Source organism: Urocitellus parryii, chromosome 9, assembly GCF_045843805.1.
Source record: "Urocitellus parryii isolate mUroPar1 chromosome 9, mUroPar1.hap1, whole genome shotgun sequence".
Classification (NCBI taxonomy): Eukaryota; Metazoa; Chordata; class Mammalia; order Rodentia; family Sciuridae; genus Urocitellus; species Urocitellus parryii.
The window spans coordinates 5,563,560-5,579,902 of NC_135539.1; the positions used below are offsets into that span (position 1 = coordinate 5,563,560).

At 57.8% G+C, this 16,343-nt stretch overlaps 2 protein-coding genes across 3 annotated transcripts in view; one reads left to right on the forward strand and one right to left on the reverse strand.

Moving 5' to 3' along the window:
- The window catches only part of Coro7 (coronin 7), a 55,970-nt gene that overhangs the window by 30,432 nt on the left and 9,195 nt on the right, over positions 1-16,343 (forward strand). The window lies entirely within an intron of this gene.
- On the reverse strand, positions 1,633-12,458 carry Vasn (vasorin). Its single transcript, XM_026385279.2, has 2 exons — positions 12,334-12,458; positions 1,633-4,332 (listed from the first exon to the last, which is right to left on the reverse strand). Exon 2 carries the CDS (start codon positions 4,321-4,323, stop codon positions 2,299-2,301), a length of 2,025 nt encoding a protein of 674 aa, XP_026241064.1. The 5' UTR covers positions 4,324-4,332; positions 12,334-12,458; the 3' UTR covers positions 1,633-2,298.

Genomic DNA, 16,343 nt, shown 5'->3' on the forward strand with positions numbered 1-16,343 from the left:
TGCTGCTTCATCTGCCTGAGGTGCCAGGGACAGAAGCAGAGCCCATGCAGCCCAAATGAAACTACACTTGTGGCAGGAAGGACCCAGAATAAGGGGCCGGCATGTCCCCATGGCTGCCCCTGGTCCCTGGCTTAAGCCACCCTGGGTGAGGTCTGTACCTTTCCTGGGCCCTGCCACCCCACCCAGCCAGTCCCACGGGCCAGGTTTGCTTTGCGGTGGAAACATTTCCTTAGCAGCTGCCGTACTCAGCAGCGGCCCACAGGCCCACAAAGGTGCCTCTGATGGGGCTGCTGAGGGCGGCCGCCTCGCCATGGCTGCTTCCTAATGGAGCCCAGGCCTACAGGAAATCCACCTGGGCTGCTGCTACCGCCACTGCTGCCTTAGGAGGAAGGGCCCCACCCAGGCCCACAGCCACCTCCTCTGCCACATGACTTACACCGCCTGCCTCCTCCTCTGCGTGCCAGAGCCCTCAGCAGCCACTAATTGAATCCAGAGCCTCGCGTGGCCAGGCCCGACTCTATGTTGACATCAACACCCCAAGCCTCTGGGCCTGGCTGTGCTTCCTTCTTACTGCTGGGGTGAGGCTAGGGACCAGGGCTGTGACCTGTGGGTGGACACTGGTGTGGGGCCTCTGGGAGGCTTGCTCCAGCTTTTGCTGGGCTCCTCACTGCCCTGGGACCCACTGCCCCTCACCCTCTGAGGGTAACAGGAAGAGATGGTGTACATCCGTCACTGTCCCCAAGCTGCCTTGGGGACAAGGCAAACCTGGCCCGTGGGACTGGCTGGGGTGGCAGGGCCCAGGAAAGGTACAGACCTCACTCAGGGTGGCTTGGGACCCACTTCCCCTCACCCTCTGAGGGTAATAGGAAGAGATGGTGTACATCCGTCACTGTCCCAAACCCAGTCCGGGCTACAGCTCTCCTACACATCCCTGGCTCTGCCCCCATCTCAACCTGCAGTTTTGGGGGTTCTAGAGTAGCTGAGTACATCCCCAGTGCAGGGGGCAAAGGGCCCCCATGGAGCCACCAAGCCTAGTGCCATCTGTAAGCCAGACAGCCCTTTCGGCCCTGTCTCTGACCTGCTCCTAACAGCTCTGGCTGGCCCCCTCCCTCTGCACCCATCAGGATTCTGGCCTTGGCTATCCACCCTCCCTCTACTGGTACCAAAACCCTCTTCACAGCTGGATCGGAGGGCAGAACAGGACTTCCCAGAAGAGCCTGTGGGACTGTGGGGAGGAACTGGGGCCACACATACCACCTGGTCTCAAGACCAGACAGCCATGAGACCTGGAATAAGACAGCTTAAGGCACCCCCTCCCTGGAGGTCAGATGGTGAACTGCCCATGAGACCTGCCCCTGAGCAGGGGATGACCTCCCCTGGGTCTCTCTGGGCCCCATATCTACCACAAGCATCTCTCAGATCAGGCACTATAGTTCCTGCTGGCAGAAAACTGGATCTGGCTAGGATGAGGCTGCTCCAACTGGTTCCCTTTCCCAAAGACAGGTGGCCCTACCCCTGCCTGGGTCTCACTTCACTCCTGGCCGGGCTGCCCTTCTGGCAAGACCCTCTGTGGCAGCCCTTGAAGCCCAGACCTGATGCCCTGTGGGGAGATGTCTGCAGCCTCCCACAGAGGCTAGCCTTCCCATCCACCCTGAACCCAAACTGTATATCCCAGGCCAAGCCTGAGAAGCACTTACTTCATTTTGTCTTTTATTTTTTACAAAAGGCCTTCATATCATCGTTTGTCTTATAAAAACCAAAGTCCTTGTCTCTGAGTTTGAAAAACATTTTCCCAGCATAAATGGGAAAGGATTGCTTATAAATACACTTTAAGAAAATGAAACAACAGAAGCAAGTCCACATGTTCCCAGAGCACCTTCCTTTCCAGTTTCCTGTGTTCCTGTGCTTCTGGGGCCGAGGCTGGGGCCACAGGGCCCATCCCCACCCATGTTCTTTCTGAGGGCTTCCTTCACTGGCCCCCAGTCTCCTTGGGTTGGGTGAGCCCAGCAGGGCCCCAGCCGCATTACCAGCACACGGCAGAGCCTGCCGGGCCCCAGGATTGCACATTGAATAGGTGGGGCGGATGCCAACCTTATAAGCACTCAGGCGAGGGGGCTGTCAAAGCTCATTACCTGGGCCACAGCAACTCACAGAAGAGATCAAGGCAGAGAGGGGCAGGGACTAGGAGTGGTCACATAGCCCTACCCAGCACGTGTCCCCGGGATATGCACTGAGAACTTTCTTGTGTGGCAGCAGAGGGTGCTGGCTGAGAACTCAGCCCATGGCTCTCCCTGAGGCTTAGATATAGGGTTTTGCAGGGAGGGCACCTTGGAGGCTGGGCCCTGGGTAGCCCATGAGCAGCACCTCGCACTCAGGCCCACCTGGCAGGGCCTCCCCAGCACCCTCAGTTGCCTTGGGGCCTGGCTCCAAAGGGGCCTTGACACCTTCTAGCTCCAGGGGCCCTGCCCCTGGTCCCACCTGGCCCTTGCCCTGAGCCACGGCTGCTGCCCGTCCCCTCCGCACACAGTAGGCTGCCCCTGCAGCAGCCAGCACAGCCAGGAGCACGGCAGCCAAGGCAGGTGCAATAAGAAGTGGCAGGTTGCCCTCTCGGGCCTGGGTGACTGGGGCATGGTTGGAGCGGACAGCCGGGGGTGTGCGGGCCTCCCCACAGGCCTCTCTGCCTTCAGGTACCCGCCCAGCCCCCAAGGGTGTGACGCAGATGGCGTAGGTGGCGTTGGGTCGCAGCTGGGTGACCGTGTACTCTGTGAGTGAGGCAGGAAGTCGCAGAGTCACCAGTCGCTTGTCAGGGCCTGACAGGTTGCGGTAGGTGAGGCGGAGGCTCCTGAGCTGCAGCGCACTGCCCTGCAGGTAGCGCTGCAGTCCCACACGCAGGGAGGTGGGGCTCACTGGCTCAATGCCAAGGGGCAGGGGTTGGGGAGGCCCTGGTGTGTCCGGTGTGGGGCTGGACTGCGGCCCCTGCCCCATTCGGCTCTCACAGTACAAGCCCGTGAAGCCCACAGGGCACAGGCACTCCAGGTGCTGCCTTGGTCCTAGCTGGCAGGTGCCCCCGTTGAGGCAGGTAGAGGCAGGGCAGTCCTGGGCCCGGGAAGCAGGCCCTTTGGTTGGCAGGGCAGTGGATGGTGGGCTGGGGGCCTTGGTGGCTGGCTCAGTCAGGCTCAGCCAGGTAGGAGCCAAGCTGGAAGGTAAGTGTGTGGGCTCCCCCACTACTGGTCTTGTGGTAGGGGCTGTGGCAGTGGTGGTGGTGGCTGGGCAGCCAAAGTCGGCATAGTCGAGCTCCAGGAGCAGTCGGCCAGCATTCTTTGGTGGAAAATGGCAGCGTGTCTCTTCAGGGCTGGCCAGTGTGATGTGGCTGTCACGTACCCAGGGGCCGAACCAGCTCAAGGGGCACACGCAGTTGAAGGGATTGCGGGCAGCTGCCAGGAGCCGCAGTCGGGGGAAGAGGCCTGCAAGGTCACTTGGCAGGGCCTGCAGGCTCAGGTTGCTCAGGTCCAGCTCCTGCAGGGCGGCCAGGCCAGTCAGGTCCTCAGGCCGCAGCTGGGCAATGCGGGTGTTGCCAGCCAGCCGCAGTCGTGTCAGGCCCCGCAGGACCCGGATCACAGGAGGAACGTGTTCTAGCTGGTTGTCAGACACATCCAGGTCATGCAAGTTGCGTAGGTGGCCAAAGAGCCCCTCGTCCAGTTGCTGCAGCCCCAAGCCAGCCAGCCGCAGTGCCTCCACGTTGGCAGTATCCAGGATCCCGGGCTCCAGGGCCGGGAGGTGGTTGTGGCTGAGGTCAAGCAGAAGCAGGCGGGGCAGGTGCAGTGGGGGCAGTGCCCGCAGCTCGTTGTCCTGCAGCTTGAGCTCCAGGAGGCGATCTAGCGCATCGAAGGCGCCCGGCTGGATGTGGCGGATGCGGTTCTTGCCCAGGTAGAGGCGCTCAAGGCGCCGCAGACCACGGAAGGTCTCGTTGGTGATCTCACGCAGTTTGTTGGAGGTCAAATCCAGATTGCTGAGGTTGGTGAGTGGTTGAAAGATGCCACCAGGCAGGCTGGTGATTTGGTTCTGTGACAAGTCCAGGAGCTGCAGGCCTGGCAAGCTGGCAAAGCTGCTTGCATCAAGTGTGGTGATGCCGTTCTCAAAGATGTACAGGCCTGCTGTGTCAGGTGGCACGTCTCGGGGCACTGTGGTCCCCTGGCGGGCAGTGCAGAAGACTGTCTGTGGCTGGTTGCACTGACAGCCAGATGGGCACCCCTGCACGCTGGGCCCTGGGACCAGCAGTAGAAGCAGCAGCAGGGGCTGTGGCAGAGGACTCCTGGAGCGCATCTTCTGTCCCTAGGAGCAAAGAAGCCATGAGTCAGGGCTGAGAGGTCAGCTACGCCAGGAAGGGCCAGAAGGGATTTCATCACTCCACGCCCCCAAATGCAACAGAGCCCAGTGATTATGAGTCAGGTCCCCCGGCCCGGTTCCTGGCCCATCCCCATCAGTCCCATACCATGTGACCTTATCTTTTTTTTGCACTAGGGCGTGAACCCAGGGGCACTTTACCACCAAGCAACATCCCCATCTCTTTTTAGTTTTTATTTTTGAGACAGTCGCTGGGGTATAGGTGTGTTCCACTGTGCCTATCTGACCTTACAGTTATGTTGGCTGTTGTGAGCACTCGGTAAGCTGATGTGTGCAGATGAGCACAGGGACTGAGGGCCACTGAGTACCCAGTGACCATGTACTCTTCCTCCTCCTGAACCCAGATCTCCTACCTCTTCCTACCTGTGGTAGAAAAAGGGAAGAATCAGGGAGGGAGAGAGAATTGTGTGTCATGGAGTGGCAGCCCTTCCCAGCAGCATCTGGGAGAGACTGGGCAGGCAGGCAGACAGCCCAGGCGCGTAAGCAGAGAAGCTGGCTGCCCCAGGCTGCTGGCCCCTGGGCCACGTTCTTCATCCCTCCCTCCTCCAAGACCGCAGCAGGAAGACTTCACATGGAAACTATGGGATTGGTGTTTTTCCATTTGTGCAGTCAGACCTGCCCAGGACAGGGGCTGTGGGCTGCCAGGATGTGGCTAGGGGGAAAGCTCCTGGAGGAGGGGCAGGCTGGCTGCAGTCCTTGGCAGGTGTCTGCTTGTCCCAGGGAAATGGGGAAGCAGGGAGCCTGCCTCTTCAGACCCATTTCCAGACCAGGACAGAACTAGAGGTAAAGGGCCGCTGAGGTCGAGGGGGGGGCACTGGTGTGAGGTGGTCACAGAGGCAATGCCAGGCTGCACTGAAGCCCCAGGTTCACTCCTCTCATGGTCCTCCAGGTCTGCTCTGGGCATGACACTGAGAATAGTGGGCAGGAGCACCCCTCAGCAGTGGCAGTGTGCAGCCACTTCAGGGGAAGCTGCTCTTACCACTCCCAAAGGGACAAGAGGAAAGGGGGCCCTCAGAGGTGCCAGGAGGTCTGAGCTGTAGCCCAAGGCCTTAAGGGTCTGCCCCTGGGACAGGGTCCACACCTTCTATCTTTTTTTTTTTTTTTTTAGTTGTAGTTGTACACAATACTTTTCTATTTATTTGTATGTGGTGGTGAGGATCGGACCCAGGGCCCCACACATGCTAGGCAAACGCTCCACCACTGAGCTACACTCAGCCCCAATGGTGTTCTTTTATTTATTTTTTTTTAATCTTTTTTTGGAACTTGGGGTTGAACCCAGGACTTTGTAAATGCAAAGCAAACACTTTGCCACTGAGCTACATCCCAGCCCAGTCCACACCCTCTAGATGAAGGATGCCGTGTCTTGACTCTTGCTCCTAACTGGAATAGCTGAGACAAGATGGTCCACAGCTTGCCCCCTTCCCCCATAATGTAGGCTCCCAGAACAGCCTGGGGCCATATCCAGGCATGGACCTCATACCATGGGTGCCTCTGAGACTTCTGAGTCTCATCTGGAGTGCCAGCCTCTCCCCCAGAGGCAGTCCTGCCAGGGTCAGCACCTGCCTGATGCTCACTCACACAAGAGCCTTTTGTGCTGGAGCTGGGCCTCTCCTTCTCTCATGTGGCCAAAGCAGGTAACAGGACCCCCCCACCCAGCCTGCCTGCCCCAGGCTGTGGGGAGGAGCCCATCCACGAGCTCCCCGCCATCCAGGCACATGGCCCCTGGACTGTAAGAAGGAAAAGGCTAGATGAGTCAGGTCCTTAGGGTCTTAGGCCAGCTCTAGGTGAAGAGGAAGCCCTTATCACCGAGTTGGTGGTCCTGTAGGCCCTGCTCATCTGCAGTGTCCCTTTGCTAGGGAAGTCATCTCCCCAAGGAGCTTCTAGCTGGGAGCCCCTCACTAGTTAGCAATGATGAAGGCCCTTCAGAGCCCAGCTGTGAAAGCCTTCCCCAACCCCCTTGAGTGCCCCCATGGTGTGACCTAAGGCCCTGTGTGCCGCACCCCCAGCCCTGTCCCCCTCTTGAGACCTGCTCCACCCTCGCTGACTCAGGATGATGGGTGGGGCCTAACCTCCAGATGTGGGCCATGAGTGGCCCCCCAACTGTGCATACATGTGGGGGGTGAGGTGCCGCCCCCAGAATCAACCCTCCCAGAGGGGCCAGGCTGGGGTCAGGTGGGAGGGGACCCTACACGTGGCCAGCCTGGCCACATTGCTGCTTCAGCTCCCTGTGGGCCTCCTATAAGGTCATGGTTAAGATTTCTCACTCCTGGCAGGCAGCTCTATGCTGAGGTGTCCAAGCTGTGAGGCCACAGACAGCAGCTAGACTCTTGTACCCACATTTTTCATGTACCTACCTCGGACATCTCAGGGCTGCAGAGGATAGGTGCATGTGGAGCACTTAGCACTGAGTGTCCAGACTGGCTTTCAGGGGCTTGGAGCATGGCCAGGGAGGAACCCCCTACTCTGCAGGGAGGAGGGGGAACTGCTGTGGGCTCTGGGCTTCCTAATCTGTTGGGCTTTTAATCAGCAGTCATTGGATCTGGCTACAAGATGGCCACCTGGCTTGACAGGTGACAAGAAGGTGCATTTCAATTGGTGGAGAGATAGTAAGCTCAGAACAGGAGGGACCAAGGAGACCCAGCAAGCAGTAGTTAACTGCTTCCTGTTCCCCAAACATGCAGGGCTGAGTTCCTTTGCCAGAGTCCCTGCTCTACCAGGCAAGGGGAAACAGGAGTTTGCACTGGGGCCTTGGAAAACTCCAAATTTTCCAAGCTGTGGTCTCATGGCCAGGGAGCTCCACCATGGGGTTCCTGGCACCAAGAGCAGATGGGGAAGGAACCTGGAGAGGGCAAAGGCTGACTGTGGAGGGGACAGGTGCAGAGCAGCATGAGACAGAGTTCAGGCCCAAATTCTGGTGAAGTAGATCCCCAAGTCCTTTCATGACTGTGAGTTTCAGTCACTCCCTTGCAGAGCCAGCATAAGCATCTCTGTCTCCTTTACCCTCTGGAGCATTGCTCTGTTTGTTTTGTTGTACTGGGGATTAATCTAGGGGTGCTTTACCAGTCCTTTTTATTTTTTGAGACTGGGTCTCTCAGTGTGCTCAAACTTGCAGTCATCCTGCTTGAGATTAAATGCTGAGATTACAGGTTTGAGTTGCTGGGATTACCGTTTTGTGCCACTTTGCCCAAAGCTGTTGTTTGTTTGTAAACAGAGATTCAGATGCATGCCTGATGTTTGTCCACTTGCGGGTGGGGATGGAGGCATCTCCTGGGGTCTCTGCCGCCCTGTGCTATCCAGTGATTACAGCCCTGGCCTGCGCTTTGAAATCTGATCTGCCAAGCTGAGGCAGGGTAGGGAAACCTTTCCCTCTGCTAAGGGTGGGGGAGGGTTCTGGAACAACCCTGAGCTCTAGGGTGCTGTGAGGAAGGGAGGGCTACAGTGAGGGCCCCGGCTTCATGACACCATGACCGGGTGTCAAGGTTCCACCACTTTTCTTTGTCCTCAGCACTTATCAGGTGGTCGGTGAACATTAGTTGTCAAGGGTGTTACCTGTACGCATGGAGTCCTGCCCACCCCACTAGGGGGCAAGTTTCCTGCAGGAGCCCACTGTGTATCTTTATGCCAACAGGAGGTCCCTGGACCCAGGTTCAAGGCCTCCACAGCAAGGCTGCCTCCACTGTCAGGATGGTGGGAAGTGTGGCGGAGTGTCCTTAGTTTTAGAAATGGGAATGGGGGTGAGCTGTCCTTTGGCCAGCCCCCTGCTGCTATGACCTCTGGGAGGGGCTCTATGAGTAAGAAAGACTAAAGGCACTAGTCATCTCAGCACCCTGAGGGACCCAGAACGTGTGCGACACACTTGTGGGCAACCACTTACATGCAGGGACGGGCACATGGGTGGGGTAGAGTCTAGGCATTTGGGTGACCACATCAGCCCTGAAGCTGGTGTACACTGCTCCTGGGGAAGGCCATGTACCCAACTGGGCAGAGGACATTTGGACAGACTGACAGATGACAGAGCTCACACTCCACCTCCTCTTGTGCCAGATGCTTCAGAGAAGGTGTGGGGGATGGGTGCATCTAATCTGACCCCATGGCTCTGGGCTCTTGGCTCCTGGTGCTGGCCCGCCTGGGCCTGGGCTCCGCACTGCAGGCCAGGCCTGGCAGCAGCCCAGCCCCAGGAGTCTGCCACCCCCGCCCCTCCTCCCCAGGCAGGCGGGACTATTCTGGCGGCCGCCAAAACGGCTGGCTCCGGTTTCGCTGACGTGTCTGTGTCCAAGAAGGCTTACAGCCCCAGGCCTAAGTTGGGTCCACCCCATCTCCCCTTCTCTGGGACACAGCAGCCCTTGGCCCACAAAGCAGGGCAGAGAGGTCAGGGGTCTCTGATGTGGGTCCTCACACAAAGGGCAGAGGGGCTTGGTTTCCTCAGAAGCTGTTCCTCAGAATGCGACCCCTCTGCCAGGGACTCCCAAGCTGGCTCTGTTTATTCAGTCTGCTCTGTGACCTCACTCCAGCTCCCCGACCTCTCTGTACTCCCATCTCCACCTGTAACCCTTGGGGCTTTTCCACCCCAACTTTTAGGAAGCTTTTAAAAAATTCTGATACCCTGGGCCCATCCAATAAAAAAAAAAAAAACATTAAGTAAGAACTTCTGGAGGTGAGGCCCTGGCAGAGCTGTATTTTAGAAACACAGCTGAGGCGAATCCTCTGCACAGTCATAGGTTTGCAAAGGGGACAGCCAGGGACATCAGCATGTCTGCCTATGCAGGGAGGAGGTTCTGGATTCCCTCACAGGTGTGGACTGGCTGGCAGCTGGGCCCTCCCCCCCCTCCTCCTCTGTACCCAGGAGGCTGGCCTAGCCCCAAGTGGGTGCCTTTAGTGGCAGCATGGGTGACCTGGCAGCTGCCAGACCTGTCAGCCCAGGGCAGGGAGACCAGTGACTAAGACTAGTCCCTGGCTCAAGTGAGCCCTCAGGGTGGCAGGACGTGCCACTTCAGTCAGGAGAGGTGCCACCTGTTAGGCAAGGACACCTGTGGCCCCTGGAGCTATGTGGTGGCTGTGGCCCAACTAGAAATGGGCCAGCCCAGATGCCACTGTTGGCACGTGGCAGATATGATGCTGCTTGGCCCAGACGCTGAGCCTTCTCACCACCCTGTCCCCACCCAGGGCCATGCACCCATGGAGTAAGGCTCTAACCCAGCAATTAACCCTGAACTTGCTAGAAGAACACTTTAGTCACCAATGGAGGTTGCCAGCCTAAGGTGCCTGGAATCAGAAGGGGTCTTGCCTTTCTCATTCTTGCTGTGTCCTGGGGTTCTTGGCCACATTGGCACAAGCAGCCCTTCCTGGGATCTGGGGACTGCCAATGGGCAGGTGGGCCACAGTCACCAAGCCATAACCCTGCTCCACATGGCTGTCACTGTTGCTCAGTGACTGGGGGCCCAGGGCTAGCAGGGGCCTTGGCCCCTTCTCAGTGCAAGCCAGCTCCCTCCTCCTCCTCCTTAATGAAATCTCTCAGGCAGCCTCCAGGAATGTCTGAGCCTTATTGCATTCCCCAGGAGGAGCCCCGTGGGGGGGGTTGTCCCCAGTCTTGGAGAAGAATTGGCCCCTTGCCTTACCCCACCCCCCCAAAACCGAGGTGGCCTGAGGGAGCCTCCCCCAGCCTCCTCACACCCAGGGAGGCTGGAATGAGGAAAAGCGGGGGAGGCCTGTGGGCCTGGACAGCCGCTGAGGGCTTGGGGAAAGCAACCCGGCTGCCTCTGGAATGTGGAAACCGATAAAAGGAAGGAGGCTAAGCCCCCGGCTCACCCTCCCCAGTACACACGACTCCCTGAAGCACCTCTGCCCGCCCTGAACACAGCACTGCTGCAGTCACGCGCACAGGCACACACCCACGCCAGATACACACCCACTGGGCCGAGCTCCTACACACACACACACACACACACACGCGCGCGCGCGCGCACACACACACACACACACACACACACACACACCCTCCCCCTTCTCCAAGAACTCACGCAAATTCCACAGCAGTGAGGGGAGCTGGTTTTGGCAACACAGAGCTTGGGCTCCCCAGCTCAGGGAGGGGCTCTGAGGGGGATCTGGGGGTAGGCACTAAGCCCCTTCCCATGGGCTTGTCCGTGGTCAGGAGTGCCTCTGTGGTCTCCCAGGCCCAGTGCGACCCACTTTCCTGTCCAGGACTGTGCAGCCTAGGGGTGGGGTTAACTTAACCCCACAGGGACTTAACTTGCTTTACCTGGGTCTTGTCCCAGTTCCCCCAGGGATGTAGGGGGGTTAGTAACAGAAGCTGTTGGAATTGTGGGTCCATCTCCTATCTGGGCATTGCCCTGGCCCCAGGGCTGCCTGCCAGAGGGGCCTTCAGAGGAGAGCACAGGTCTGAGGCAGGTCTGGGGGGCTCCTTGTGCTGAATTCCTCTTCCCCCATTTCCAGAGTCTGGAGCAAGTGATGTTATCTGGATGAATGTCCGGGGACACCAGCCCCCAAGTCATCCCCTTCTGACCCACAGGTCTCAGATGGCTGTCCCAATGTGGCTGTCCCTCACCTCCTTGAGGTTGAGGGTGACAGGGGACAGGCAGTGCCCAGGCCTCCAGGCTGGCATGTGTGCTACTGGGTCCTTCCTCCCTGAACTGGGAGAGGCTAGATAATGGTCTGGAGGAGATCCAGCTGGGCTGCTCATTACCAGAGCCCTCTTCCTGCCTCTGACACTGTGTTTACAGAAGCTCCAGGGGCCGATTCCCCTGGGAGAAGACAGTAAACTCAGGGGACTGCTTTCCCATCCCCCCATCAGCCTATCCCAGCTCTGCTGGGCTTTACCAAAAGCTGCACCCCTACTGGACTTCACTTGCCCACTGGGCCAACTCTTAACAGTTGCCGGAGAGTGCCAGCCTAGCTACCCTCTGTGCACCCAACAGCCTAGCAGGAATGGACCTTGGAGATTGGTCCATTCCCCAGCCCTAGGGGCTCCTGGCCTGGGAAGGGGCTCTAGATTCTGGTGCCTCTCTGGAGCTTCACCTGCCCTTGGTGTAGAAAGCAAGCAGGGGGACACCTGGACTCTGAGAGCCTCTTTCAGGGTGCAGACCCCACCCCTGCACCCAAGCAGGAGATGCTGTCAGCAACCCTGGTGTAATAGTTAACAAGGGGCCGCGAGGCAGTGGCTGGCACCAGTCAGCTGGACTGCCAGTGACCACAGGAGACCTCGGCAGTCCTCAATCCTCAGTGTTGCCAGCCCTGGGGACACAAAAGACTAGGCTGGCTCTAGGCCACTGGGTTCACAGCACAAGCAAAGCCCCTTTCCTGGCAGAGGCAGATGGGGCACCCTGATACCTGGAGCACAAAGGCCCTGGCCAGCCGAAGTCCATCCCCCACCTGGGGGGGATGGGTCAATAGTTATCTTCAGCCGCCCCCATACTTCTTGAGGGCTGCATGTCTGTGGCCCCCAGTTCTGGTGTAAGTGACAAGGCCCTGAGGACCCCAGTCAACCTGCATGCACTGGGGCACCGAACCGTCAGACCCCAGGAATGAAATGTAACCAAAGAATAAGGCTGGGCCATCCCCTGAAAGGGGTTTGATTCATAAAACTGGTCATGCCGGAGGGCCCAGCCGTGGGAGGAGGAAGCGAGGGAGGGGGTGTTTATTTTGTCTGCTAGCAGCCTCGCCGGCCGGTGAACCATACACACTCATGCACCCTGGCCAGCCGTGGGGCTCCTGGAGCCCTGGGACGGCCAGGGGAGGGGCACAGGGAACCCACCCGCCGCGCGCGCCTGGGGCCGCCCAGGTGACAATACGGGGCTGGAAGCCACCGTCCTGCGAAAAAAGTGCGTGTGTGTGCGGCCGTGGTCTGCGCGCGTGCACGGCGAATGTGCGCAGCCAGCCCGGCGCCCCGCGACCCCCAGCTCCGCAGACACTCACCGGAGGCGGCGGCACCCGAGGGAGCCGGCCGGGCCGGGCCGCGGCCTCAATCCTTCGCGGCCGGCCGGGCCCGAGGGGGTCCTAGGTCCGCGCTCCCTGGACCTAGAAGCAGCGGCGTCCGCGTCCTCCAGCCCAGGCTCCGGAGTCGAATCGAGGGGGCGGGTCGCGCTTTAAGGGGCGGGGCGGGGCCTCTCCCTATTGGTCAGGGCGGGGCCAACGGGGAACACGCCTCCTTTTCGCTGACGGGGGTCATTGGCCTGGCCTGGCCCTTTCCCGCCTCCTCCCGACCTGGACGAGGAGAGACCTTTCCTAGACTCAGTGTCAGGGGCCCTCCTCTCGAGTCTACTCCTAGTTTGCTGTGTGACACTAGATAGGTTCTGCTTTCTGTGTATAAAGCAAGCAAATACTGATTGTCACCAAGGTGCCCATGACACCAGGCAGGTGATATATATATATATATATATATATATATATATATATATATATATATATATATATATGAAGCAGACACCAGGACCTGTGGGGGCCAGTGAAGGTCTCAGCCCCTCACGACCAACCCAGCCTGCTAGAGCTAAGGATCCCCCCGCCCCCATTTGGTACCAGGTGTTGAACCCAGGTGCACTTAACCACTAAACCACATCCCCAGCACTTTTTAAATATTTTATTTAGAGACAGGGTCTCCCTAAGTTGCTTGAGGCCTTGTTAAGTTGCTGAGGCTGGCTTTGAACTCCTTATCCTCCTGCCTCAGCCTGCTGAGCCACTGGCACCACCATGCCCATCTAGCCTTTTTTTTTTTTTTTTTTTTAATATTTATTTTTTAGTTCTCGGCGGACACAACATCTTTGTTGGTATGTGGTGCTGAGGATCGAACCCGGGTCTCACGCATGCCAGGCGAGCGCGCTACCGCTTGAGCCACATCCCCAGCCCGCATCTAGCCTTTTTTGTTTTTTGAGACAGGGTCTTGCTAAGTTGCTTAGTGCCTCACTGAGGCTGGCTTTGAACTTGCAATCCTCCTACCTCAGCCTTCTGAGCTGCTGGTATTACAGGTGTGCCACCACCCCTGACCAGAGTTAAGGCTTTTTCTTAATCTTTTTTTGTTGTTGTTTATTTATTTATTTATTTTAGTGTGGTGATGGGGATTAAACCCAGGGAGGGCCTTATGCATGCTAGGCAAGTGTTTTACCACCAGCTAAGGATTTTTTGAGACTGAAGTCCCGATTTTCAGGTGAACTCTCTGAAAGTGTTGCTGTTGTTAGCTAATTCCAATTTCAAAACCTCCTGGGAAAGCGGTACAAAGCACTTCCAAGAGCATTCTAAGTACAGCCTCTGGTGCTGAATTTGGGGTCCTTGTGTCCCATTATCAGGGTTTTGAGCATCCGTGGACCCTTTCCCCACAAGTTAAGTGAAGGACTGAGACACAGGAAGGGAAGTGGTCATCTGCCCAAGGCCCAACAGTTACTGGCAGCTTCAGGTGCAAAATGTACTGGAGATGGGGGCTGGGATGGTGGGTTTGGGATCTCACCAACTGTGGGTGGGGCCTGAGCTTCAGTTGACAGTGTCCTTTGATTGGGCAGGAGAGAGTGGGTGCCAGGGCCTGGACTAGTCCAGAAAAATCCCCTGCCATGGAGTATTCCGGGAAAATGCTCTGCTCTCCTCCCCCACTGTGTCTGTGGTCAGAGTCACGCCTCAGAGCCTTTGGGGACCCTGCTCAGTTCCCAGCTTCCGGAGAGCCCCTGAATATCACCACCCCACCCCACCCCCATCCGGCCTGCAGCCAAGGCCTTTGCTGGACCAGTTTGAGTCTTTGGGGGACCTGAAGGTTTACCCTGGAGGCTGGGCAACACCAACTGGGAACTTGTGTGGTCTCTGGAGGACTCAACTTCAGAAGGCAAGATGGCCTATGTCCAGTTGTTGTCAGGGTGTCACTGAGACAGTTGCCTTCTAGATGTCCCCTCTAAGTTTCTTGGTTTCCACAGGGTCATCTCCCCAGGACAGGTGGGGCTCCTCATTCCATGTTTTCTTGTATCATGGATATGGGACATGCCTGCAAACCTCGCCTGGGCAACGCTGACCCCTGGGTGTGATTCATTTGGCCTGTGTGGCATGTTTTAAACTTTGAAGCCTTTGCCAACATTGAGAAGTCAGATGGTTTTGCATTAAAATGGGACTTCCCAGCTTGCCTTGAACAGGAAGTCTCAGCTGCCCTCTTTGGCTAGGGCCAGAACTCAGGCTCATGGTCACCCCAGTCCCCACTACTCCCTGTTGTCTCATGCCAGGCACTTCACTCATTTCCTGCCTGGCCCACAATCATCTGAATGTGTAATCAGTGCTGTGTGGCTTCTGGTCAGACTGTCCCTATGCTACTTTCCTTGAGCTGTGTGTTCTCTGAGACCCTCAGGAATATCCACAGATGCTGCCCAACCCTACCCAGGAGGATCTGACAAACTCCAGCATGATTTCCCACAAGGAACAGGACTTCCCGATGGCCCTTTGCTTCAGTGGCCAGCTTTGAATGATGCAGAGACCCCTTCCCCCACCTAAAGTGTTTTCCCATCCCTTGGGCTCACACAGGGCCCCATCTACCAGGGGCTCAAGGCAGCTTCCAGTAGACCTTGCCAGTTTACCCAACTTTTCCTCATTGCTTTCAAGATACCACCCCACTCAGAGACTCTGAAAGGAGGGACCCAGTGAGTGTGGGGCAGGCTTGGCCCAGGGGCCTTGGACTGCTCTGGACTAGGGGCAATGCCAAGATGTCTAGGTTAGGAGGAGGCCTCAAGGTGAAAAGATGAGTGGAGAGGAAAACTGGACATGTAGTCCCGGAGCTGCTTTTGCATGTACCCCGATCTTTCCACCATGAGCTCATCACAGGCGTGCTGGTGGCATTATCAGGGGGCCAGAGCCGTCCTTCGAAACCCAGTTGATGCCTCTATTGTCCTATCTTTTAGGACTGGAAGGTGGAGACAGATGTGGGCCCTTGACCTTTTATGACTTTGAGTCTGGGGTAAATCCCTGAACCTGGTGTCAGAGTCAGAGCCCTTTGAGGTGGCAGACCCTGGGGCCATGACAGCCAGCAAGGTACTGACACAACTCGCCACCTTTGACCCTCTGCCAAGCCAGGGATTACCTTCTGCAATCCAGACCCAGACCCAAGTTAGCTCTGTTTATGGGGCCCGGAGTCAGGCCCGTGCCAGCTGTTGGCCAACCAACCCTTGGCTCTGGTTGCCGTTGCCGTGACCCGGCCTGGGCTGTGCTGTAGACAGCAGGATGCTCCTGCCTGGCAGAGCTGCCCAGCTGGCTCTGCCTGAGGCAAGAAGGACTGGCTTGACCTGTTGGAAGAGCCAGCCCTGCCTGCTGTGACTTCCTGCCCCCGCATCCTGAGTGCCTGAGTCAGTAGGCAGGAGCTGATGGGGTAGGGGTGAGAGGCGGGCCAGGCCTCTTCCCCTGACTCGCCAGGGAGCAAAGGAGCCACGGGCAGCTCATTTGCTCTCAGTCTCTGCCTCATTCCCTCCTTCCCACTTCTCCTGGCCTGTCTCTGCAGTAGCCGGCACAGCCCTGCCCAGCACCAACCTATCTCCCATTGCTTAAAACACACCATCAGCTTTTTGTCACCATGGTGCACTGGAGGCAGAACTTCCCTCCTGCCACAGGCTTGTTCTATCTGGCTCTGCCCACACTAGCCCAAGCCTCAGTCCCTCACCCTTACTGCCTGGGCTACCAGGCCCATCGCCTTTCCCATTCCTGGAAGGGCTGCACTTCCTCCTACCACAGGGCCTTTGTACAAGCTGCATTCAATGTCCGGAACTCTCTCTGCGACTTCCCTGACACTCGAGTTGTAGGGAACACCCTCTCCCCAATGGCCTAGGTAGGACCAAGTCACCCTGCCCCCTGCCACATGTCCTCAGAGGACCTTTCCTTCATCACTTTTAGTTGTGGAATTGTGTCTACCTCTAGCACTAGGCTGTGGAGCTCCTCGAGGACTGGATGAGATCTGTCTGACTTACCTCTGGTCT